Raw genomic sequence first — 27,167 nt, forward strand, 5'->3', positions numbered from 1 at the left:
GCTGTACAATAGGTGTGGTAGTTGCTTGTTGTTGTTATGGTCTTCTGTCTAAAGACTGGTTTGATGCGGGTCCCCATGTCGGTATATCCTGTACAAACCTCTTCAGCAATGCATAACTACAATCTACATCCATTTGAACCTGCTTATTGTAGTGAAGCTTTGGTCTCCCTATGTAACCCCCGCCTCCACACTTACCACCATTATCAACCTGACGATTCCTTTACGTCTCGCGATGTATTATACTGATTCCTTCTTAGCTAAGTAATTACTATAGTCGATTCAACAAAAAGATTATTTTCTTCTTCCTGTTCCCTTGAAAGCGATTGGAACTAAAGATGATCAGCGTACGAGTTAGCGAAAGACAGCCTGCTCATTTTTAATCAACTCTGACGTACCTGTTGATTGCTCTGATTTTAGTTTTTATTTACAACATGTAGGCGGCATGTGTGGCATATGCTTATCGAAATGATGGAGACAGTTTCGACTTATAGTACCTCCTTGAAACAGTAAGACTGATATTCATGTACACTCTGAGACATAAAAGCGACGCACCACAAAGTAATTATCCAAATGTGACAGAAACCGGTAGATGTGATGTACATGCACAGACAAACAAATGACTACAATTTTAGAAAAATTGGAAGATTTAGTCAAGAGAAAGAGCTTCACACACTGAGCAACTCAATGACACGTTGGTCTGTTTATGTCCCTTCAGCTGGAAGTTATTCGCTTTGGCATTGAATAACTGAGTTGTTGTAAGTCCTCGTGAGCAACATCGTGCCAAATTCTGTCCATTTGTAGCGTAACATCGTCAAAATCTCGAGCTGGTTGGAGGGCTCCGCCCGTAATGCTCCATACGTTCTCAGTTGGGAAGATATCCAACGACTTTGCTGGCCAAAAGAGGGTTTGGCAAGCACGAAGACGAACAGTAGAAACCCTCGCCGTGTGCGGGAGGCCACTGCCTTGCCGAAATATAAGCCCGGATTGGCTTACCATGAAGGGCAACAAAATGGAGCAAAGAACATAGTCGACGTATCACTGTGGTATAACGTTACGCGGATGACAATCGAAGGGGCCCTGCTATTAAATGTAATGGCACCCCACACCTTCATTCCTGGTGACCTGATCGTATGGCAGGTAACATTTAGGTTGGCATCCCACCAGTGTCCGAGGTGTCTCCAGACCGTCTTCGCTGGCCATCGGGATTCAGTTCGAAGCGGGACTCATCACTGAAGACAGTTCTACGGCACTCAATGAGATTCCAGGCCGAAGACGTGTCTGGAGACGCTCCGGACAGCTGTGGGATTCAAACTGAACGTCGCCCGTCATACGGCCCCACAGCCAGGAGCGATGGTCTGGAGTGCCATTTCATCTAACGGCAGGACCCCTTTCGTTGTCATCCGCGGCAGCCTTACAGCACAGGGGTACGGCGATCATATTCTACTACTCTAGTTGCCCTTCATGGCAAACCATCGTGGGCTTACTTTTCAGCAAGATAATGCCCGCCCGCACACGGCGAGAGCTTCCACTGCTTGTCTTGGAGTTTGTCAGATCCTACGTTGGGGAGAAATGTCACTGGATGTCTCCCCAACTGAGATCATTTGGAGCGTTATGGGCAGGGCGGTCCGACCATCTCGGGATTCTGACGATCTAACACGCCAACTGGACAGGATTTGGCAAGATAGTCTTCAGGTGGACTCCCAGCAACTGTATTATTCACTGCCAAGTCGAATAATTGCTTGCATAAGAGCCAGAGATGGACGAATGCGTTATAGATATGCTCAATTTGTGAAATTCTTTTCTTGAATAAATCATTCAGTTTTTCTGAAATTGTAATCATTTGGGATGAGAAGTTCCGCCTTATGCAAGACACCTTTTTTGTTTTGTTTCACCCAGCAAAACACGCTACGAAACAAATGAACGCCACACAGCCACAACAACACGTAATGGCAGCGAAAACTCCGCCTATGTTTTGAGTAATCGGAAAAAGTGCATTGCCACGCGAACATAGGCAAAGAAGTAAACCTATTTACTTCGCCAACAACGCAGGAGAACGCACCACAACTTCAAAACTGTAAGTTACAAACAGAAAACGTGATACAGTCTTATTTCCGTTCGTAAATGCATAACAAACAGAAAAATAAATTACGTTTTGCTGTTTGCAGATGACAAGTTGTATATTGTGTAGCAGAACAGCTACCAAAATAAATGGACAATAACATAATGTAAGGTATGTTAACTAATGCTTACACCCACTTTTCGCCAGTTAAGTTATAAATGCAACTTCGACATAATGTTGTAAACAACACAAATGTTAATATGTTAAAACAAATTTACAGTTAAAAATAAAAAATAGAATCCACTGACGATAGCACAACAGTGCTGAAACATGTATGGGTGAGACAAAACAAAAAAGGTGTCTTGCATAAGGCGGAACTTCTCATCCCATTTTCTTAGCAGGCACGGAGACAACAAGAAGAACTGCACCACAAGATGATTGTAATCATTTGTCTGTCTGTGAACGTCACTTGTGCCGATTCGGATAATTTCTTCGTGGTGCTTTTTTTTGTCGTAGAATGTATTACGATTGTTTTTAATCGCTGTAGTGTAGGAAAAGTTTAGATATTTAAAAAAATTTCATTTTCATTTGATGTACATACCATGCAGCCAGCGGCATATTACGTAAGTGGAACATCTGACGGTTTAAAAAAAAAGTGAGAATGTACAGGACACATGATACATAAGCTCTATGTCGATATACACCCAATTACATGCGCCGGTTCGAATTTCTTAAATAAAGTAAATGATGCGTCTGTAAGTTGTATTTTATAATACGAAGATTGTGTTGATACTATTAGATGCTGACATTTCAACTTGGTTAGTCCGGTGTACATAGTGTCTTGCTGATTGCAGCACCACTCACGCATAAGGAACATGTAATTTTAACAAGTTGAACAGTTTCTGCCTCCTGTCTTGTGAAAGCTACTCGAGCAATTAAAATGATGGCGTTAGGTACTGTCTGCCACTATTTCTATCCGTGAATTATAACCTCGTGCGGGAGCAGGTTTCAGATTATAATACTGGTGACTCTCTGCCATCGTGTTTCTTCCCACTATTCTTCCCGTTCATTTATGCCTTCAATTCATCGTGAGGATATGCCGGATTAATGGAAATCGGTCTTAAGAAAATGAGGCTGTTCGAAGTATTTTGCGAGCACAGCCAAGTATTTTGCTGAGTGCCTCGATGTGTTGCTGTCAATAGACAGTTCATTGAAGTTCCGTAGCTTTCAACTATCATCTACATTCAGTTCACGTGATGAACGTTGTTGACTCTCCATATTTCTAGTGCGTGCAGAGTCGGTAGCACACTTAAAGAGTCAGATATGACGAACATTTTGTCCATTCCAAGCAACCTGTCGAAATCGAGTTGTTGCGTGGTGACCGTTGCCTGTGTTGTAATCACCGAAATGTTCTGAGAATGGGTATATCACCGCTCTGGCTGAGGAACAGGATAAAAGAAGGCACTACCCATATGCGATTGAGCAGTTAATTTATACCCAAGAGCCAATATTTTAATCAAGTCAGGCCACTACCTTTCACGGTTGTCGCAAAATTGTTGTTGATGTTTGATATTTAGCATGAAAACTGTAAGACAGAAGGAAATAGCAACTCTCGGTGGTCGAAAACTGAAGAGGACTCTCACAAACTATCCTGCAACTAATGTGACTTTAACAACTTGTTTTTGCAACCCCAGTCTGAGGGTTGAACATCAGAAGCAGGATGACGCTTCCAAACCTCTGCTCGTCACCAACAACATGTACTCCGACGAGCAAAATATTAATACCGATGGCCACCGCAAGACTGAATGTCCCCCGATGGAGTTGTGAGCACGTGACGCAGCAAGTAAAAGTGTAGAAGACACGAATGGGGAATCATTCTAGCGATGATACGGCCCGCCAATCGGGAAAACCACTGTCGTAAGCGAGTTTGAGTAAGGACGGGTTGTTATGGTCCGGCGCCTGGAACGAGCGTCTCAAACGACAAAGCTGATCACCTGTTCGCTTGGTACTGTCGCGAGCATCTATGGGAAGTGGTCGAAGGAGGAGAAACAACACGTTTGCGATAAGGTGCCGGACGTCCACGCGTTATTAAAAAACTTGTAGGTCTGGAGATTGATCATTCTGCAAAGCAGGATAGGAGGCATCTGTGGTAGATCTGATGACAGACAAAATGCTGGTGTTTCGGAGCATACATTGTTGACATGGAGTTTCACGGCAGACGACCGCTAAGTGATCCCATGTCGACTCAACGAATCATCAGTTACGATTGCAGTGGGGATGGGCTCATCGAGATTGGACTTTGAGTCAATGGAAACGTATCGCTTAGTCGGCTGAAATACTTTTCTTGCTATACTTGGTCGATGGTGGTGTTCTGATACCCCGTCAAACGGGCGAACGGCGGCTCGAAACACGCACCGCGCCCTAGACGCCGGCGGTGGCAGTGTTATGTGATATGGGGTCATCGGCAGTAATCAGAGGTTCAACTGTGGGCTACGTGAACTTTATTGCGGACAATCTGCCTTTCCTGACGACGATGACATTTTCAGCACAATGATTGCCACTGTCTCAAGGCCAGAATCGTGCCACAGTGGATTGAATAGCATGATAGTGAACTCACATTCTTGTGTTGGGCAATATACTCACCTTATCTGAATCCGATGGCATATATCTACGGGACATCCACGAACGACAGGCCACTAGAATGGAATTTTCAGTATGCAGTGTAGTGTGCACTGATATGAAACCGTGTGGCTGGCCGAGACTCGTACTCGGGACTTTTGCCTTTCGCAGGCAATTGCTCTATCATCTCAGCTACCAAGCACGACTTATGATCCATCCTCACAGCTTTAATTCCACCAGTACCTCGTCTCCTGCCTTCCAGACATCACAGAAGCTCTCCTGCAGATCTTGCAGAACTAGCACTCCTGGAAGAAAGGATACTGCGGAGACATGGCTAAGCCACAAGCTGGGGAAGGTGTGAAGACGGGTGTGAGTCGTGCTTGGGTTGCTTGCAGATGTAATTTTAACAGATACATAGTTCTTAAGCATAGGGGTAGTTCATGTACACATATCAAAAAAACTTTTGCATCACCCCAGTTCCCAGAACTCCTGAAGATACACGTTGACTGTGGACATTGTATCACTGACACAGTCCCTTTTGATTGTTCAGAGAAGCCACTAAACCCACCCAAAGATGTAAAAAAACATGCATGAGCAGCGCCTATTAGAGGGAGGGGTTCCGACAGCCGATCAGTTCTAGTCATTCTACCAGGAAAGAGGTAGACGGCTCGTGTTGTCTGTAGTTCAACTATGCCTAGATCGTCAATACCGCGGTTCGATCATGTCCGCATTGTTACTTTGTGCCAAGAAGGGCTCTCAACAAGGGAAGCGTCCAAGCATCTCGGAGTGAAACAAAGCAATGTTGTTCGGACATGGAGGAGATACAGAGAGACAGGAACTGAAGATGACATGCCTCGCGCAGGCTGCCCGAGGGCTACTACTGCAGTGGATGACCGCTACCTACCGATTATGGTTCGGAGGAACCCGACAGCAACGACACTACGTTGAATAACACTTTTCGTGCAGTCACAGGACGTCGTGTAACATTTCAAACTGTGCGCAATAGGCTGCATAATGCGCAACTTCACTCCTGACGTCCATGGTAGGTCTATCTTTGCAACCACGACTCCATACAGCGCGGTGCAGTTGGGCCCAACAGCATGCCGAATGGACCGCTCACCGATGAGTGTCGCATATGCCTTCAACTAGACAATCGTCGGAGACGTGTTTGGAGGCCTTAGACACACTGTCCAGCGAGTGCAGCAATGTGGAGTTTCCTGCTGTTTTGGGGTGGCATATGTGGGCCCGACGTACACCGCTTGTGGTCATGGAAAGCGCTGTAACGGCTGTACGATCCGTGAATGCCTTCCTCCGACCGATAGTGCAACCATATCGGCAGCATATTGGCGAGGCATGCGTCTTCATGGACAACAATTCGCGCCGCCATTGTGCACATCTTTTGAATGACTTCCTTCAGGATAACGACATCGCTCGACTAGAGTGGCCAGCGTGTTCTCCAGACCTGAACCCTAACGAACTTTCCTGGGATAGATTGAAAAGGGCTGTTTATGGACGACGTGACCCATCAACCACTCTGAGGGATCTACGCCAATCGCAGTTGAGGAATGGGACAATCTGGGCCAACAGTGCCTTGATGAACTTTTGGATAGTATGCCATGACGAATACAGGCATGCATCTATGTAAGAGGACGTGCTACTGGGTATTAGAGGTACCATTGTATACAGCAATCTGGACCATCACCTCTGAAGGTTTCGCTATATGGTGGTACTACGTGCAATGTGTGGTTTTCATGGGCAATAAAAAGGGTGGAAACGTTGTTTATGTTGAGCTCTATCCCAATTTTCTGTACAGGTTCCGGAACTTTCGGAAGCGAGGTGATGCAAAACGTTTTTTTGATGTGTGTATATGGAAGCACCGTTGAAGATGTGGTCCAACACCCTATTGAGCAAGTGGGTATAATTTTCTGACTCAGCAGTGGATGTTAGCAGTACACACCTCGAGCATTTAAGGCGAATGATTGATTACACACTGTACAGGAAAGAATAGGCTAGTTGGTTATGAAAGGAGTCACCTTCAAAAATGCCAGACTATTGAGTCGCACTGATACATCTGCTGTTGTACAATTCCAAGCACAATCGGATGAAGAACGCAACAATATATATATAATTAAGGTGATGAAGGCCAATCATCCCTTCAGTGAAGATGCACACCAAGTTCGATCTCTTACGGTAGTCGTGAGATGCCGCGAGTAATGAGGCTAATGAACAGGGCATTAAATCAGTTGTGTGTGATATAAGTTGAGAGATTTTGACTGACGGGAGGCGTGCTATGGTAGTCCGTGGGGTTGTGGTTACCACTGTGTCCAGATGGCATGGTGATTACGTCATCTGTCTAGTAAGCAGGAGGCCTGTGGATGCGAATACCGGTCCAGCACAAATTTTCAACTTACTCCATTGATATAAATTGATGCACACTGGCAGCTAATGTCTTTAATTCTTTTCTGTCTTGCATTAGACATTACTCTGCATGCGGTAGAGTTGCAGATTTTATTCACGAACATCGCAGGTTATCTGGCCAGTGTGTTTGTCGTCACTCCCTTGTTCAAAAAAATGGTTCAAATGGCTCTGAGCACTATGGGACTTAACTTCTGAGGTCATCAGTCCCCTAGAACTTAGAACTACTTAAACCTAACTAACCTAAGGACATCACACACATCCATGCCCGAGGCAGGATTCGAACCTGCGACCGTAGCGGTCGCGCGGCTCCAGACTGTAACGCCTAGAACCGCTCGGCCACTCCGGCCGGGTCACTGCCTTGTTCATTCACGGATGTTCTTACGAGGAATTACTGTTGCTACCCTTCCGTATGATCCCGAAATTTCTCGCATTTTGGGGATGCGGTCATTATTTGAGACTTGTGTTGAGGAAACAGGAAGTTTCAAAAATGGTTCAAATGGCTCTAAGCACTATCGGACTGAACATCTGAGGTCGTCAGTCCCCTAGACTTAAAACTACTTAAACCTAACTAACCTAAGGACATCACACACATCCATGCCCGAGGCAGGAAGCGAACCTGCGACCGTAGCAGCAGCGAGGTTCCGGACTGAAGCGCCGAGAACCGCTCATCCACAGCGACCGACTCAGGAAGTTTCATTAGTGGTTTTGGATTATGGGCTTTCGGAATTTCTGAGTAAGGGTCTCCGCGACGGTCAACTGTAACGTTTCCCAGAGTACTTCATTGACTGCCTCTTTGATGGCCTCACGCTGACAAAATGAACCCGTGGCGAGTGGCACCGGTTCTTCTTCACTCTACTAGTTTTCCCACTTTAGCACGGCGTACTTTTTCCTCCTGCGTCCAATACCGATAGTGATTCAGGTGGTTCATCAGACACTATGTGCACTAATGAAGTACAGATGGCACCACGGATAAAGAAACATCATCGGAAAATTGAACCTAACATTGCGCAAGTGGCGCCACGGATTCCACTACAAACAGTCGCATAGTCTCGTCCCGTGACCTGGGAGTGATCCTAAACAATGGGCCACCACAGCATATCACCCACTCCCGACGCCTTATTGGTGTTCGCTATTTCTGTGTTACGTTCTTTTTTTTTTTTTTTTTTGTTTGCGAATTGGGTACCAAACAGCGAAGTCATCGGTCCCATCGGATCAGGATAGGAAGTCGGCCGTGCCCCTTCAAAGGAACCATACCGGCATTTCCCAGAAGCGGTTTGGGGAAACCATGGAAAACCCAAATCAGGATGGCCGACGAGGGTTTGAGCCGTCGTCCTTCCGAATGCGAGTCCAGTGTGCTAACCACAGCGCCACCTCGCTCGGTAATGCAAATATTTTCAGTGCAGTACAAATGTTGTTGTTATGGTCTTCAGTCCAAGCACTGGTTTGATGCATCTCTCCATGCTTCCATGCTCCTTTATCCAGTGCAAGTCTCTTCGTCTCTGAATAACTACGACAACCTACATCCATTTGAATCTGCTTACAGTGCCTACAGTATTCAAGGCCTTGGTTTCTCTCCACAATTTTTACACCCCCCCACCCCCCGCACATACACACACACTTCCTTCCATTACGAAACTGAATACCTTAGGATATATCCTATCAACTGATCCCTTGTCTTAGTCAAGTTATACTATAAATTACTTGTTTTCTCCAGTTTGATTCTGTACCTCCTCATTTTATATTCCACGTGCCCAATTAATTTCCAGGCTTCTTTTATAGCAGCACGTTTCAAAAGCTTCCATTCTCTTCTTGTCTGACCTGTTTATCGTTCACGATTCACATCAATAAAAGGATACACTCCAGACAAATACGTTCAGAAAAGGTTTTCTAACACTTAAATTTATATTCGATGTTAACGAATTCCTCTTTTTCAGAAACTAACTATTTTGGCCATCAACAGTTATTTTCCTGTTCAGATAACAAAACTAATCTGAAATATAGAAAATGGTGAGAACTGAAATGAAGATACTGTGCAACGAACCACTGTAGACCACGAGCGGACCAAAATAGTGAGAAAATAGCCCGGAACAACCTGCGAAATTTTGTCGACTGCGAATTTACTCTGTATAAGAAAAAAGAATTCCATTATACAGTTACTAAATATGTTTCTTTTGCAGAGCAGTTTAGAAGCAGTATAGCTTCATTTTCAATGCAAAAAGTTCACTTCGGTTTGTACAAGTACCGTACTTAGCCAGTCCAGCGATAATCTGGTAAGGGAATAAACAGCTACGAAACCAGAAATTACGCGCAATCGCACAACACTCAAATGCAATTTATTTCACCACTGACATATTTTTACATAGGTAAAATTTATTTATTAATGACCTAGTAATTTATTTTTTTCACTAATTATCAAAATAATGCGTTTGTCTACTAACGTAAGTTAAAAATTATTTAGGATATGAGACTTGTTAGAGAATACATGTCTCTTACATACTTATAAACAGTTTGACGTAATACAGAAGCAAAAAGTCAATACATACCGCTATGACGTATTAAAAATATAAACCGCTCGAAGAATATATAAATGTACTAAGACTTATATTTAAAAGCTCACAAAATATAATCGAACACTCAGTGTCTTGTAAGAAAAAAATCATCAGACTAGATTGAGTAGTTACGAATGTATTTTTTCACATGGTAAATTCAACAGATTGTTCTAAACCAGAGATGGTCTCTTGCTGCAAGTAGTATTTTTACCAGATTTTGCCACTCTTTGCCCGTTGAAGAGAATATCGGTTCGAAGGGGTAGACTCCTCGAGCGGAAACGCGTTTCAGCAAGGAACAGACAAAAAATACTGCAACATTCTAATATCATACAGACCACATGCACCGCCATAATCGTTAAACATTTCACCACAAAGAGCATTAAGCGTTCAGTTGTTAGGTACATATACTACAGCACTGTTCTGATTGTTGCCTCAAAGCAGGACTTTCCCCAAAACCTTTTGAAGCGGGGATGTTGCTGCAGCCCGCACCACAAGCCTTGGAGTAGGGCAGAGTATCGTGGATACTCACGTAATCGTGAAAGAACATCTTCAGCTGGCGACAACACAGCATGATCACAACAGGCCTGGAGATCGATTCTCATAATAAACCTCATCTGAAAAAACAAAAATAGGCAGCAACTCTTACAAGGGCTACAGCATGGAGATAGTGGTTCTGATGACAGTCTGGACATGAATCAAAATGGTAAAATGAAACACCTGTGCGTTATCTTCATTGTCCAAAAGATTTTAGTAACAAAGAGCGTTTGACACGTCTCGTTAGAAAAACTCCATGTCCTCATGTAACATAAAAATTGTGGCAGATGTACTAGAAGTCCTTGAAATATTTCATTTCCCACGCGAAACGCAACGTCTTGTGTATAATAAAATGGAAGAAATAAAATTCTAACCTAGGAGACATACTTAACAAATGAGATAAAAAATCGTAGGTACTGTAGAAGAGAAATACTGACCAACGAAGAGCAGCTTACGCTATAATACAGTTAGGACAGATGGAGACAGAAGCTGTGAACTGGATAACTATTTGCGGAACAAAGGAGTAAAGATTTTCAAACTCAGTTTGTGAACTGCATTAACAGAGTAAAGATGACAAGAAAAGTACATTTTATACACTTGGTAAGCTACTCTAATGTGTTCTCTCTTGTTTAATTTAGTGAGAGAAAAATGACTACATTCCTTCTACCGTGCTCGAGTTCTTTTGTCATCTTGAAATGTGTTACGGAGTCATGGCGATCGGTTCACTATGTCGCTTGCTGTTTCTCAAAGTAAATTACCATCCGAGGTACAATGTCTGTCATACAATGACTCTCAAATTTCTCGAGCCTCACGATAATATTTTCTACTAACATCTATCAAACTGGATGTTTGTAAACTTTACAACAATAAAAAATTCCTCAACCTCTTTCTATGGTTCAATTTTGTGGAGGACACTCGAAGAACAGTACATAAGAACGGCCCACTGACGGACTTCCCACTTGTTATAACATGTCGTGTACATTCGAATAATTAACAAAGTGAGCAGAAAAATAACCCCTGTCCCGGACAATAACACACGACTGCGTTTAATATTCTTTCTTTCAGACAAGAAGTTTCATGTGCAACTTGATATTCTCGTTCATGTCGGAACGTCAAAACTGAACGAAAATCTTAAAGAGAAGAAAGGGAAAGGAAAAGGAAAAAATTAATGGCTCACTCAGTACTTCAGAAAAAGCAAAATCTAGGTTATGCATCACTACGATCGAACCAAGGAGAGGACCTCTACAAAGAGCGTTGTCCATATTTTCAATTCTGTTATTGTGTTTGGATTTTTCGTTTACTTAACACTGTCTCTGTCTTCAAGACCTTAACATGTTCCAACTTTCTTTTTATGCTACATGTTTCATCACTAACGGACGATGTACAATTGTTCAAAGGTTATTGAATGACGCTAGCAGCATTTGGGCATTGAAATGAATCAATAGTGACAGGTGAAAATTTGTGCAGGTAGAACGGACACCCCTTTTCTGCTTTTTACGTCATTAGTTGATGCGGCCCACCGACGTTTTCGTCTCGTAGCAGCAACTGCAACGTACGACCTCAATTACTTGCTGGATGTATTAAAGCAAGGGGAAACTACAGCCGTAATTTTTCCTGGTGGCATGCAGCTCTACTGTATGGTTAAATGATGATGGCATCCTCTTGGCTAAAACATTCCGGAGGTAAAATAGTCCTCCATTTAGTTCTACAGGTGGGGACTACTCAGGAGGACGTCGTCATTAGGAGGAACAAAACCGGCATTCTACGGATCGGAGAGTGGAATGACAGATCCTTTAATTGGGCAGGCAGGTTAGAAAGGAAAATGGATAGGTTAATGTTAGATATAGAGGGAATTAATGAAGTTCAGTGGCAGGAGCAGGACTTGTGGTCAGGTCAATATGGGGTTGTAAATACAAAATCAAATAGTGGTAATGCAGGAGTGGGTTTAATAATGAATAAAAAATATAGGAACGAGGGAAAGCTACTATGAACAGCACAGTGAATGCGTTATTGTAGCCGAGATAGACCCACCACAGCAATATAAGTGTATATGTCAACTAGCTCCGCAGATGATGAAGAGATTGAAGAAATGTATGATCAGATAAAAGAAATTATTCAGATAGTTAAGGGAGACGAAAATATAATACTCATGGGGGACTGGAATTCAACAGTAAGAGAAGGAAAGAAAGAAAAATTGTAGGTGAATACGAACTGGAGGAAAGGAAAGAAAGAAGAAGTTGCCTTGTAGAATTTTGCGCAGAACATAATTTAATCATAGCTAACCCTTGGTTTAAGAATTATGAAAGTAGGTTGTATACATGGAAGACAACTGGAGACACCGGAAGGTTTAGGATTAATTATGTAACGGTTAGACAGATATTACGAAATCAGACATTACATTGTAAGACGTTTCCAAGGGGAGATGTGGACTCTGACCACAATTTATTGGTTATGAATTGTAGATCAAAACTGAAGAAACTACAAAAAAGTAGGAATTTATGAGGTGGGACCTGGATAAACTGAAAGTACCATAGGTTCTAGAGAGTTTCGCATGGAGCAATGAGGAACGATTGACGAGAACAGGAGAATGGAAAACAGTAGAAGAAGATTGGGTAGCTTTGAGAAATGAAATAGTGAAGGCAGCGGAGTATCAAGTGGGTAAAAAGGAAACGGCTAGTAAATGTATTTAATTGATGACAGGAGAAAAGACACATATAAAAAAAAGTTTTGCATGACGTCGGTTCGAGAGTTCCGGAACCTGTACAGAAAATTTGAATAAAGATCAACATAAACATCATTTCCGCCCTTTTCATTGCTCATGAAAACCACACATTGAAAGTTGTACCACCATACAGCAAGAACTTCAGAGGTGATGATCCAGATTGCTGTACACACCGGTACCTCTAATATCCAGCAGCACCACCTCTTGCATTGAAGCTTGCCTGTATTCGTCGTGGCATACTATCCACAAGCTCATCAAGGCACTGTTGGTCCAGATTGACCCACTGTTCAATGGCTATTCGGCGTAGATACCTCACAGTGGTTGGTGGATCACGTCGTCCGTAAACCGCCCTTTTCAATCTATATCCCAGGCATGTCCGATAGGGTTCATGTCTGGAGAACATGTTGGCCACTCTAGTCGAGCGATGTCGTTATCCTGAAGGAAGTCATTCACAATATGTCCACGAAGGGGGCGTGAATTGTCGTCCATGAAGACGAATGCCTCGCCAATACGCTCCCGATATGGTTGCACTATCGGTCAGAGGAGGGCATTCACGTATCGTACAGCCGTTACGGTGCCTTCCATGACCACCAGCGGCGTACGTCGGGCCCACATAATGCCACCCCAAAACAGCAGAGAACCTCAGAACATCAGGGAACCTCCATCTTGCTTTACTCGCTGGACAGTGTGTCTAAGGCGTTCAGCCTGACCGGGTTGCCTCCACACACGTCTCCGACGATTTTCTGGTTGAAGGCATATGCGACACTCATCGGTGAAAAGAGCGTGATGCCGATCCTGAGCGGTCCATTCGGCATGTTGTTGGGCCAATCTGTACCGCACTGCATGGTGTCGTGGCTGCAAAGATGAATCTCACCATGGAAGCCGCGAAGTTGTGCATCATGAAGCCTATTGCGCACAGTTTGAATCGTAGCACTACGTCCTGTGACTGCACGAAAAGCATTATTCAACATAGTGGCGTTGCTGTCAGGGTTCCACGGATCCACAATCCTTTGGTAGCGGTCGCCACTGCAGTAGTAGCCCTTGGGCAGCCTGAGCGAGGCGTGTCATCGACAGTTCCTGTCTGTTTGTATCTCCTCCATGTCCGAACAACTTCGCTTTGGTTCACTCCGAGACACCTAGACACTTTCCTTGTTAAAAGCCCTTCCTGACACAAAGTAACAATGTGGACGTGATCGAGCTGCGGTATTGGCCGTCGAGGGATGGATGAACTACAGACAACACGACCCGTGTACCTCCTTCCTGGTGGAATGACAAACTGATCGGCTGTCGGACCCCCTCCGTCTAATAGGCGCTGCTCATGCAAGGTTGTTTACATTTTTGTGCGGTTTCAGTGACATCTCTAAACAGTCTACAGGGACTGTGTCTGTGATACAATATCCACAGTCAATGTCTATCTTCAGGAATTTTGGGAACTGGGGTGATGCAAAACTTTTTTTTGGTGTGTATAAAAATGTAGTAAATGAAGCAGGCGAAAGGAAATACAAACGTCTGAAAATGACATTGGTGGGAAGTGTAAAATGGCTAACCAGGAATGGCTAGGGAACAAATGTAAGGATTTAGAAGCATATATCATCAGGGGAAAGGTACATGCCGCCTACAGGAAAATTAAATAGCCCTTTGGAGAAAAGAGAACCACCTGTATGACATTAAGAGCTCAGATGGGAAATCAGTCCTAAACAAAGAAGGGAAAGGAGAAAGGTGGAACGAGTATATTGAGGGCCTATACAAGGGCGATGTACTTGAGGGAAATATTATGGAAATGGAAAAGGACGTGGATGAAGGTGAGATGGGAGATATGATGCTGTGTGAATAATTTGATGAGCACTGAAAGACCTAACTGGATACGAGGCACCGGGAGTAGACAACATTCCTTTATAACTACTGATTGCCTTAGGGAGCCAGTCATGACAAAAGTCTTCTATCTGGTGCGCAAAATGTATGAGACAGGCGAAATACCGTCAGAGTTCAAGAAGAATATAATTACAAAGAAAGCACGAGAAAACATAAAAATGCAGTAAATGAAGCAGGTGAAAGGGAGTACAAACGTCTAAAAAATGAGTCTGGCGGGAAGTGCAAAATGCCCAAGCACGAATGGCTAGAGAACAAACTATCAGTTTAATAAGTCGCGGTTGCAAAATACTGACACGAATTATGTACAGAAGAATGGAAAAACTGATAGAAGCCGACCTCAGGGAAGATCGGTGAAGATTCCGAGAAATTTTGGCACACGCGAGGCAATACTAATCCTACGACTTCGCATAGAAGATAGGTTAAGAAAGGGCAAACCTACATTTATAGCATTTGCAGACTTAAAGAAGGCTTTTGACAATATTGACCTGAATACTCTCTTTCAAATTCTAAACGTGGAAGAGGTAAAATACAGTGAGTGAAAGGCTATTTACAATTTGTTCAGGAACAAGGTGGCAGTTGTAAGAGTCGAGGGGCATGAAAGGGAAGCAGTGGTTGAGAAGCGAGTGAGACAGGGTTGTAGCCTATCCAAGACGTTATTCAATTCATGTATTGAGCAAGCAGTAAAGGAAACAAAAGAAAAATTTGGAATCGGAATTAAAGTCCAAAGAGAAGAAATAAAAACTTTGAAGTTTACCGATGATATTGTAATTCTGTCAGAGACAGTGAAGGACTTGGAAGAGCAGTTGAACAGAATGTACAGTATCTCGAAAGGAGGACTCCAAAGCAAAAAGAGGTTAATAGGAATGTAGTCGAATTAAATCAGGTGATGCTGAGAGAATTAGATTGCGAAATGAGACACTTTAAGTAGTAGACCATTTTTGCTATTTGGACAGCAAAATAACTGATGATCGTCGTAGTAGAGATGAAATAAAATGTAGTCTGGCAATGGCAAGAAAAGCGTTTCTGAAGAAGAGAAATTTGTTAACATGGAATATACACTGAAGCGCCAAAGAAACTGGTATAGGCATGTGTATTCAAATATAGAGATATGTAAACAGGCAGAATACGCCGCTGCGTTCGGTAATACCTATACAGGGTGTTACAAAAAGGTACGGCCAAACTTTCAGGAAACATTCCTCACACACAAATAAAGAAAAGGTGTTATCTGGACTTGTGTCCGGAAACGCTTAATTTCCATGTTAGAGCTCATTTTAGTTTCTTTCACCTACGCTCAATGGAGCACGTTATCATGATTTCGTACGGGATACTCTACCTGTGCTGCTAGAACATGTGCCTTTACACGTACGACACAACATGTGGTTCATACATGATGGAGCTCCTGAACATTTCAGTCGAAGTGTTCGTACGCTTTTCAACAACAGATTCGGTGACCGATGGATTGGTAGAGGCGGACCAATTCCATGGCCTCCACGCTCTCCTGACCTCAACCCTCTTGACTTTCATTTAAGGGGGCATTTGAAAGCTCTTTTCTACGCAACCGCGGTACCAAATGTAGAGACTCTTCGTGCTCGTATTGTGGACGGCTGTGATACAATACGCCATTCTCCAGGGCTGCATCAGCGCATCAGGGATTCCATGCGACGGAGGGTGGATGCATGTATCCTCGCTAACGGAGGACATTTTGAACATTTCCTGTAACAAAGTGTTTGAAGTCACGCTGGAACGTTCTGTTGCTGTGTGTTTCCATTCCATGATTAATGTGATTTGAAGAGAAGTAATAAAATGAGCTCTAACATGGAAAGTAAGCGTTTCCGGACACATGTCCACATAACATATTTTCTTTCTTTGTGTGTGAGGAATGTTTCCTGAAAGTTTGGCCGTACCTTTTTGTAACACCCTGTATAAGACAAGTATCTGGCGCAGTTGTTAGTTCGGTTACTGCTGCTACAGTGACAGGTTATCAAGAATTAAGTGAGTTTGAACGTGTTATAATCGGCGGCCGAGTGATGGGACACAGCATCTCCGATGTAGCGATGAAGTGGGGATTTTCCCGTACGACCATTTCACAAGCGTACCGTAAACATCAGGAATCCGGTAAAACATCAAACCTCCGACATCGCTGCGGTCGGAAAGGGATCCTGCAGGAACGCGACCAACGACGACTGAAGAGAATCGTTCAATATGACAGTAGTGCAGCCCTTCCGCATATTGTTGCAGATTTCAGTAATGGGCCTTGAACAAGTGTCAGCGTGCGAACTATTCAACGAAACATCATCGATATGGGCTTTCGGAGCCGAAGGCCCACTCGTATATCCTTGATGACTGCACGACAAAACGCTTTACGCCTCGCCTGAGTCCTTCATCACCGACATTGGGCTGTTGATGACGGGAAAAATAATATGTTACATGGTCGGACAAGTCTCGTTTCAAATTGTATCAAGCGGATGGACGCATACGGATATGGAGACAACCTCGTGAATCCATGGGCCCAGCATGACAGCAGGGGACTGTTCAAGCTGGTGGAGGCTCTGTAAAGGTGTGGAGCGTGTGCAGAAGGAGTGGTATGGGACCCCTGACTACTTATAGATACGCCTCTGACAAGTGACAAGTACTTAAGAATCCTGTCTGACCAATCGCATCCATTCATGTCCATTGTTCATTCCGACGGACTTGGGCAATTCCAGCAGGACAACTCGACAACCCACACGTCCAGAATTGCTACAGAGTGGCTCCAGGACCACTCTTCTGAGTTCAAACACTTCTGCTGGCCACCAAACTCCCCAGACATCAGTATTATGGAGCGTATCGTGATGCCTTGCACCTTGCTGTTCAGATGAGATCTCGAGCCCCTTGTACTCTTACGGATTTATGGATAGACCTGCAGGATTCAGGGTGTCAGTTCCCTCCAGCATTACTTGTGTAGATTTAAATTTCAGGAAGTCTTTTCTGAAAGTATTTGTATGGAAGTGAACCAATGACAATAAACAGCTTACACTAGAAGAGATTAGATGCTTTTGAAATGTGGTGCTATAGAAGAACGCTGAAGATTAGATAGGAAGATAACGTAACTAATGATGAGGCACTGATTAGGATTGGGGAGAAAGGAAATTTGTGGCACAATCTGTACTGGAGGGCAGCGTGGGGGTTATAGATCTTAGACAGAGACCAAGAGATGAATACAGTAAGCAGATTCAGAAAGATGTAGGTTGCAGTAGTTACTTTGAGATGAAGCGTCTTGCACATTGTAGAGTAGCATGGCAAGCTGCATCAAACCAGTTTTCGGACTGAACACCACAACAACAAAATTCCACTCTCTGTCTTTCCCTACACTTTTTACCCTTTACAGCTCCCTCTAATACTGTGGAAGTTATTCCCTGATGTCTTATCAGATATCCTGTCATCATGTTCCCTCTTCTTGTCAGTGTTTTCCAAATATTCCTTTCCTCGCCGTTTCTTTGGAGAACTTCATCGGTCCTTAGGTTATCGGTCCACCTAAATTTCAACATTCTTCTGTAGCACCACATCTTCGATTCTCTTCTGTTCCAGTTTTCCCACAGTCCATGTTTCAGTACCATACAATGCTGTGCTCCAAAATTCTTCCTCAAATTAAGGCCTATGTGTGGTACCAGTAGACATCTCTTGGCTTGGAATGCCCCTTTTGCCAACGCTAGTCTGCTTTTGATGTCCTCCTAGCTAAGTCCGTCGTTGGTTACTTTGCTGCCAAGATTGTAGAATTCCTTAACTTCATCTACTACGTGACCACCAATTCTGATTTTGAGTTGCTCGGTACTCTCATATAGGTGTACAACTAGCCAGATCATCCATCAGAGATCGATAAGTGTCTAACCATCATAAATTGGTAATATGCTCGCCGAAGGTACTTTTAAAGTGACTACCGGAGAAGGGATTATCCCTGCCAAAATACTCAACAGCGGGCTGCCACATGGCTCAATCCTTGCCCCACTATTCTTCAATCTTTATACTTCCAGTATCCTGGACACACAGTCCAGGAAGTTCGGTTAAGCGTATGACTGAGCTATAGCCGCACAACATGAACCAACCTAAGCCATAAATATGAATCTTTTACCTTTGTAGCCACTCAACAAGAATTTAAACGCTGAAGGGAAGCGTCTCAACCAATACAACTACAGTAAATATTTAGATGTTACGCTGGATGGGACCTTCTCTTACAGGGAACATCTGATAGAGACCGCACGTAAAATGAGGACAACGACTAATCTCTTCTACAAAAATATGCGGCATTTCTTTCAGCTTCACAGTATATATGCTTCCTACATCACCAGTTGATGGCGGAATATTGCGCTCATGTATGGATTAATAGCTCACATATAAAATAAATTGATGTGGTACCAAATGACATTATGCGCACTGATAGTGGCACAATAAAATTCCCCCCTTCTGCATGTTTGCCCTCCTTGAGTCACATATCCGTCAACACAGATTCGGCAAAAAAAAAAAAAAAAAAAAAAATAAATAAATAAATAAATAAATAAATAAATAAAATAAATAAATAAATAAATGCCTTCTTAGAGAGAACTGCAAGATTGTTATCACTGAGCAACCTGTACGTACTGACAGAGCTGACCTGAACCGCAAAAGACTGAAATCAAGAAATGTTGACAGCATTAAACGAAATACGCACTGGCAATGACAGAAGTGCAAACCCCCTCCTTAAACGGGAGAAGATACCACACACAAAATGTGACTGCGGAGCCAAAAAACAAGCAAACCAGCACATGGTGTAAGAATGCCCAAATAGAGCCTACAAGAGACACTTTACCGATTTTCTTGCAGCAACAGATGAGGCGATTCATTATATCCGATTCTCGGATGTTAATTTGTAACTAAGTTTGGCACGTAATATAGGCTTTAGAAGTACACATGGACTATGTTGACTTTAGTGCTATATGAATATATATGTATTACGATGCGCGCTGTACGTAAATAAGTAGATCATCACTAAACCAGTGGGCTCAAAAGCAAAAATTGTACAATTTTTAAAGAAGTTCAGCAATTCCTACGAGGCGTAGTATTCATTACGTCCCATAAATTGCAAAACGTTCGTCGATTGCTGAAGCCGTGACGTATTTATAACTACTAGACAGCTATTTGGGCGGTTGGTTTGTACAACCAGCAAGAACGGGCGCCAACATGCCTGAGATGTTCCACGTGGCAGACGAAAGGTCATCGACGCACAAGTGCAATCGTCTCGCTAGGCATGCGACAGGAGCGACTTTAATCCACAGTCCGAAAGTTAAGCTATTTAATCCCGCAAGAAGGAATTCTCAGACAGAAGTAAAATCTGCCAGTATTCAGTAAAACGTAACTTTAATTCAGTAATGTTTTTAAATAAGGCAAACGCAGACACACTGGTACTGTAAAAATTAGATAAACATTGGTAAAAACTCATCAGACTAATCACGTACAAAGATGGAGAGCTGTGGCGTTTACCAAAAAATTACAAAAACCTTCGGAAATATTGTGGCTGCGGTGCTGTTTGGCGCAATAAATGAGGTGTAAATGTAAACAAGGAGAGCAGCAAAACGGCACATGTAGGACGGCATCAAATGTAGTCGCATTCACTATAGTATCAAGCGTTGTGCACCGAACTGATGTATTAATAATAGGAACGTCAGAAGGGTAAAACAATAACTTACTTAGGATAATTAGCAGGGTACTCCCATTTGTGAGACGCATAGCGAGATCATGTTTTTGATTTGTGAAACACGGCATCAAGAAACCGAATGAATTTTTAATAGGAGAGAAATCATGAAGGGCGAATAATTAACGAAATCTAAAAACAACTCAAAATAATTTCTTATTCAGTTAACCCACATGCTCTGATGACAGTGGACGAAACATATTTCTGTGTGCTACCACATTTTCGCTTTGCTTCATAAAAAAAGTATGTTCAGCGTAATTATATAAGTTTTAACTGTTATTGTCAATTCATGTTAACTGTGGTTTGTACAGAAAATATGAGTATGTGACAAATACAATCGTCAAATCTCAAGTGCAGCCTGATTCTTCATCGGCCTTTAGATATGTGATTAGTTCCTTTTCTTTTATTGACTACAGTGTTAAAACTATATTAAAATGACTTTAAATGTTAGAGTTTAGGTCCCAATGAAATGTCTGGACTTTACTTAGTCTTCCACACACTTTGAGACCACGATCGGGAACTCTGTTAACAGTCAACACTAACTTTCAGAATTACGTAGATCTAACTCACTAAAGACTGAAGTCAGATTTTTTATGAAACATAAATTTCACATTCAAACGCTTTAAATATCATATAGAACAATTGGATGTATAAAACAGTTGTGTTTAAAAGGATGGGACCATTTCAGAAGTGAAGGTATCTACAATAACTGACATCTTCAAACAATGGAAAATCCAGGATGGAATGTAACAATATTATGGAAAGTTTAGTTGCTACTCACCATATAGGGGATATGCTGAGTCGCAGATAGGCACAACAAAAAGACTGTTACAAAATAAGCTTTCGGTCAACAAGGCCTTTGTCAGAAATAGACAGCACACACACACACACACACACACACACACACACACACACACACACACTTACACACACTCACGCAAACGCAACTCACACAAACATGACCACAGTCTCTGGCATCAAAGGCATGGAGAAAGCTTATACTGCTTAAGCTAATAGAGCTACGGCAATGCCAGTTCCATACAAATAATCGTCCTAACCACAAAGACGTGATCATAGTGTCTCTTCAGTGGAAATATGTAGTTGTCCATGAGTAGTACAAATTTGGTTCATAATCTACTAACTTAATGTGGTGCACTTAATTTTTACATACATTATAAATAACTGTTTTAAACAGATGTACATGCCTAAACGCATGTTCTGTTCCTGCATTGACTTACGACCAAGGCACTGAAGTTCTAGAGCGCAAAAAGTCTGTGTAGCTATGTGAGTAGATAAAGACATGTTTACAAACAGTAATGGAGTGAAAGTGACACAAGTGACGCTACAAAGACGTTACAAAATTTTCGGGGTGCTAATATGTGCGTTTTCTATCTTTGAAAATAATTAAGGGTTTCAAGTTTGTTGGTGAGTCATTTTTCGCAGCAAGTAGACAATTATTAATTTTACAAATTCAAATGACTTTTCTTGCTACAAAATGATATTTATTAACGTTCAAGACTCGTTTCGCCTTTTATATTAAAGGCATCTTCTGTGGAGTCTTCTGGAATGATACAATTTTGTTTTTACCAGTGATAACTGTAGATTCGATACATTTTACACCATAACGTGTACATGAAGTGTTACAGTTACGCACCCTTCCTATCAAATCTACGTTTCCTCTTATTTGGTCATATTTGTGAACGGCTGACGCAAGATGAAGCTTAAATTATTGTTACATTACCAGTGAAGTGTTTCACATAATTTAACGAATGAAAAACGAAGTGGGAACTGTAAAATCAGAAGATCTTGACGAGGAGAGACGCAGATTTTGTCAGGACGAGTGACGGTAAGTAACATTTTATTCATATCAAAAATATGGTATGAACTGTTTCTAATATGCAAGTATAACACTGAAAACAAAACTATATTATACCAGATGTAATCCACTGAGCGCACGGCTAATACAAAAGGTGAAACGTGTCTGGAGCGTAAATAAATATATACTGCGGCAAGAAAACGGCGTGCGAATTTTTTTACAAAAGCTCAACGTTGTGTAATGTAGATGTTTATTACCAATCAAAATAATATCTTTGTAACTTTTAATTGTGTTGGGTTTTTGCTGAAAACCCTGAAAATTATGCAAGTACGCCGAGTTTCTTAAAGGAGATCTTTGTTACAGATAACTGCTCGAGCAATTACGAACGAATTTGTAGTTAATACTAAGTAAACAAAAGAACGCATCTTAATATTTTGTGAGAGGGGTATCTTTGCCCGGTGCCTATCAGTTCTTGTCTGAAAAGTCAGTAAGGGATTTCGAATGCTGTGGAGAAAAGGGAAACAAATACAGATAACTTTGTCTGCCCCCAAATCTAGCATCACTCCTCCATGCACAAAGCTAGGTTATAAATAGAAATGACGTGCCATAAAAAAATTCAATGCAAACGTATTTCACGGTACAAATGAAAAGGCTTACAGCGATTACAGTCCTCGGAGAGCGACGGCTAGAGACGCGCGCCGGCTGGCCATCGCAGACCGCAGGTACGCCTTCTACGCTGGTCGGCCAGCGAAGCGAGCAGCTGAGAGCAGACTGGCAGACCCTGCGCCCTCGCCACTACAAGCGCGCCACGCGAGCTGGAATCGATAGCGAGTCGCGGCAGCGGCAGAAGCAGCGGCGGCGGCGCTCACACGGCAGGCGTCGAGACTGGGAGCCGGGCGCGCGCCGCACCGCGTCGCCATGGCAACGGGACGGCGCGCGTCCACCGCTCGCTTGCGCAAGACGGAGTCCCCCCCACCACTACCACTGCCCGTTCCGCTGCCTCACACTTGCTAAGAGCCGACAACGCGTTGATTCCAAAGGCACGTGTCTGTAGTACTATCCGAAATCTAGGAACACACTAAGTGGGATGGCCGAGCAGTTCTAGGCGTTACAGTCTGGAACCGCGCGACACCTACTGTCGCAGGTTCGAATCCTGCCTCGGGCATGGATGTGTGTGATGTCCTTAGGTTAGTTAGGTTTAAGTAGTTCTAAGTTCTAGGGGACTGATGACCTTAGAAGTTAAGTCCCATAGTGCTCAGAGCCATTTGAACCATTTTTTAAATAAACTAAGTGGCTTAAGAAAAGCTTCACGAGTCTGCCAAGAGCCACATGAGCACCATGTACACCGGAAAAAAAACAGTCACCCCTGGGAGACATCACGTTAATAGCGTGATCTCAGTTCGTCGAGGAAGAGAGTTTATAGCTTTCTTCACGTATGTCACATCCAGCTGAAACCACTCATTCATTATACAATACAGGCCATTAAAATTGCTACACCACGAAGATGACGTGCTACAGACGCGAAATTTAACCGACAGCAAGAAGATGGTGTGATACGCAAATGATATGCTTTTCAGAGCATTCACACAAGGTTGGCGCCGGTGGTGGCCCCTACAACGTGCTCACATGAGGAAAGTTTCCAATCGATTTCTCATACACAAACAGCAGTTGACAGGCGTTGCCTGATGAAACGTTGTTGTGATGCCCCGTGTAAGGAGGAGCAATGTGCACCATCACGTTTCCGACTTTGATAAAGGTCGGGTTGTAGCCCATCGTGATTGCGGTTTATCATATCGCGACATTGGTGCTCGCGTTGGTCGAGATCCAATGACTGTTAGCAGAATATGGAATCGTTGGGTTCAGGGGAGTAATACGGAACGCCGTGCTGGATCCCAACGGCCTCGTATCACTAGCAGTCGAGATGACAGCCATCTTATACACATGGCTGTAACGGATCGTGCAGCCACGTCTCGATCCCTGAGTCAACAGATGGGTCGTTTGCAAGACAACAACCTTCTACACGAACAGTTCGACAACGTTTGCAGCAGCATGTACTATCAGCTCGGAGACTATGGCTGCGGTTACCCTTGACGTTGCATCACAGACAGGAGCACCTGCGATGGTGTACTCAACGATGAACCTGGGTGCACGAATGGCGAAACGGCATTTTCTCCGATGAATCCAGGTTCTGTTTACAGCATCATGATGGTCGCATCCGTGTCTATTCGTCACCGCCCTTCTGGCGTATCACCCGGCGTGATGGTATGGGGTGCCATTGGTTACACGTCTCGGTCACCTCTTGTTCGCATTGACCGCACTTTGAACAGTGGACGTTACTTTTCAGATGTGTTACGACCCGTGGCTCTACCCTTCATTCGATCCCTGCGAAACCCAACATTTCAGCAGGATAATGCACGACCGCATGCTGCAGGTCCTGTACGGGCCTTTCTGGATACAGAAAATGTTCGACTGCTGCCCTGGCCAGCACATTCTCCAGATCTCTCACCAATTGAAAACGTCTAGTCAATGGCGGGCGGGCAATTGGCTCGTCACAATACGCCAGTCACTACTCTTTTGAACTGTGGTATCGTGTTGAAGATGCAAGGGCAGCTGTACCTGTACACGCCATCCAAGCTCTGTTTCACTCAATGTACAGTTGTATCAAGGCCATTATTTCGGCCAGAGGTTGTTGTTGTGGGTACTGATTTCTCAGGATCTATGCACCCAAATTGCGTGAAAATGTACTCACATGTCACTTATAGTATAATATATTTGTCCAATGAATATCGGTTTATCATCAGCAATTCTTCTTGGTGTAGCAATTTTAATGGCCAGTAGTGTAACATACCTTAGAGCTATAGCTTCCAAGGATGTTGGTTGTCACGTTTCACCAGCTTTTACATGTCGTTAGGGACAGGACAGGGCAGTGCATGGATTGAAAAAGTGTGTGTAAGAGGGATGTAGTCTTTCGCGCTTGCTGATCAATGTACTTCGAAAAAGCAATAAAGAAGCTAAAGGAAATATTCAAGAGTGGGTTTAAAATTGAAGGTGAAAGGATAGCAACGTTAAGATTCGCTAATGACATTGAAATCCTCAGTGAAAGTAAAGAAGAATTACAGGACTTGTTGTATGGAATGAACAATGTAATGAGTACAGATTAATTATTGAGAGTAAACAGAAGAAAGACAAAAATAGTGAGAAGTAGCGGAAATGAGAATAGCTTCACATCATAACTGGTGATAACGAAGTAGATGAAGTTAAGGAGTTCTGCTACCTAGGCAGCAAAATAAACCACCACAAACGGAGCAAGGATGACATAAAAAGCAGACTAGCACTGTCGAAAACGGTATTCCTGGTCAAGAGAAGTCTACTAGCAGTATCTAACATTGATTTTAATTTGAGGAAGAAATTTCTGAAAATGTACGTTTGGAGCACAGCATTGTGTGTCAGTGAGACATGGATTCTTCTAAAACCGGAACAGAAGAGAATAGAAGCATTTTAGATGTTTGCTGTTGAAAAATGTTGAGAATTAGGTGGACTGATAAGGTAAGGAATGAGAAGGTTCCCCAGAAAACCGGAGAGGAAAAGATATAAGGAAAACACTGACAAGAAGAAGGAACAGGATGATAGGACATTTGGTAAGACATCAGGGAATAACTTCCATGGTACTAGATGGAACTGTAGAGGGTAAAAGCTGTAGAGGAAGACAGAGATTGAGATACATTCAGTAAATAATTGAAGACTTAGGTTGCAAGTGCTACTTCGAGATGAAAAGGCTGGCAGAGGTGAGGAATTCGTGACGGGTCGCATCAAGCCAGTCCGAAGACTAATGGCTCAGATAAAGAAAACGGCCCTAAATAAGAATAACCATTTCACGGTAGCGAGAACCAACGGGATTTTTTCGATTCGGATGAGCTCGTGTGCAGTCTGTTGTAAACGTTTTATCTTTGCTGTTCTGTGGGGGCCGACCGGAGTGGCCGAGCGTTTCTAGGCGCTACAGTCTGGAACGGCGCGACCGCTACGGTCGCAGGTTCGGGCATGGATGTATGTGATGTCCTTAGGTTAGTTAGGTTTAAGTAGTTCTAAATTCTAGGGGACTGATGACCTTAGAAGTTAAGTCCCATAGTGTTCAGAGCCATTTTTTGTTCTGTGGGCGCTTGGCAGATATTACGAAAGCAGTATGTTTACATGTGAAACTCGGCTGGATCAATTTGTCAGCAAGTGATTCATGGGACAGTGTATTTTGCCACTGCATTAATTTTTGTGAATAAGGAGGGGGTGAGGAGAAATAAAACTTGGTCCATATTTTCAATACATGAGCGCTCGTGTTGCTTGGCTTCTACTTCTGGAACATTCATGTATTGTAAAGCTGCAACAAAAACTTTTTTTGTAATTTTTAGCAATCAGTGAATTGAAAAGCTTTCTTGGCGAATGATGTTTCTTGCTAGAACTGAGTGTATATTTTGTCCTTTAATGATCACTTAGTGAGACGTAAAACATTAATTATGGAAATTATGGTACAAATCACGACGGACACCATGACCTCCATGCTCATATCCTATTTTACACAAAGCTCATCATCATCCGATGTGTGGTGAGACGTTTGTCGTGATCGCTGGTTTACGAAAATATTGTTAACGATTCGAATTACAGCTAAATATATGTGACAAGCAGCAATATAAACGTCGGGGTACGCGTAGGGTTGCCATATCTAACTAGGACCTTGTAAGGACACTCTTGAGATGAGGGTGTAAAAATGAAGTAAAATGTTATTTAATATAATTACTTTTTATTTATAACACATATACATGGAACTTGTTGCGGCAGATTTCACCTTTTTCAGCAAGTCTTTTTTTCCTTTTTACGTAGCAAAA

The 27,167-nt window shown here is 42.9% G+C and overlaps 1 protein-coding gene across 3 annotated transcripts in view; it reads right to left on the reverse strand.

Annotated features, from left to right (window-relative positions):
* The window catches only part of LOC126259698 (ras guanyl-releasing protein 3-like), a 439,537-nt gene that overhangs the window by 283,906 nt on the left and 128,464 nt on the right, over positions 1 to 27,167 (reverse strand). The window contains exon 2 of one of the 3 annotated variants that reach the window (XM_049956666.1): positions 10,175 to 10,259. The exons of 1 other annotated variant lie outside the window; for it this stretch is intronic. In XM_049956666.1, coding sequence (XP_049812623.1) covers positions 10,175 to 10,216 — 42 coding nt within the window. In that variant the 5' untranslated portion in view covers positions 10,217 to 10,259. Of the gene's footprint in view, positions 1 to 10,174; positions 10,260 to 22,950; positions 23,104 to 27,167 lie in introns of those variants that run through there. One more of the 3 variants, XM_049956667.1, reaches the window with a different exon arrangement.

This window comes from Schistocerca nitens, chromosome 5, assembly GCF_023898315.1.
Source record: "Schistocerca nitens isolate TAMUIC-IGC-003100 chromosome 5, iqSchNite1.1, whole genome shotgun sequence".
Classification (NCBI taxonomy): domain Eukaryota; kingdom Metazoa; phylum Arthropoda; class Insecta; order Orthoptera; family Acrididae; genus Schistocerca; species Schistocerca nitens.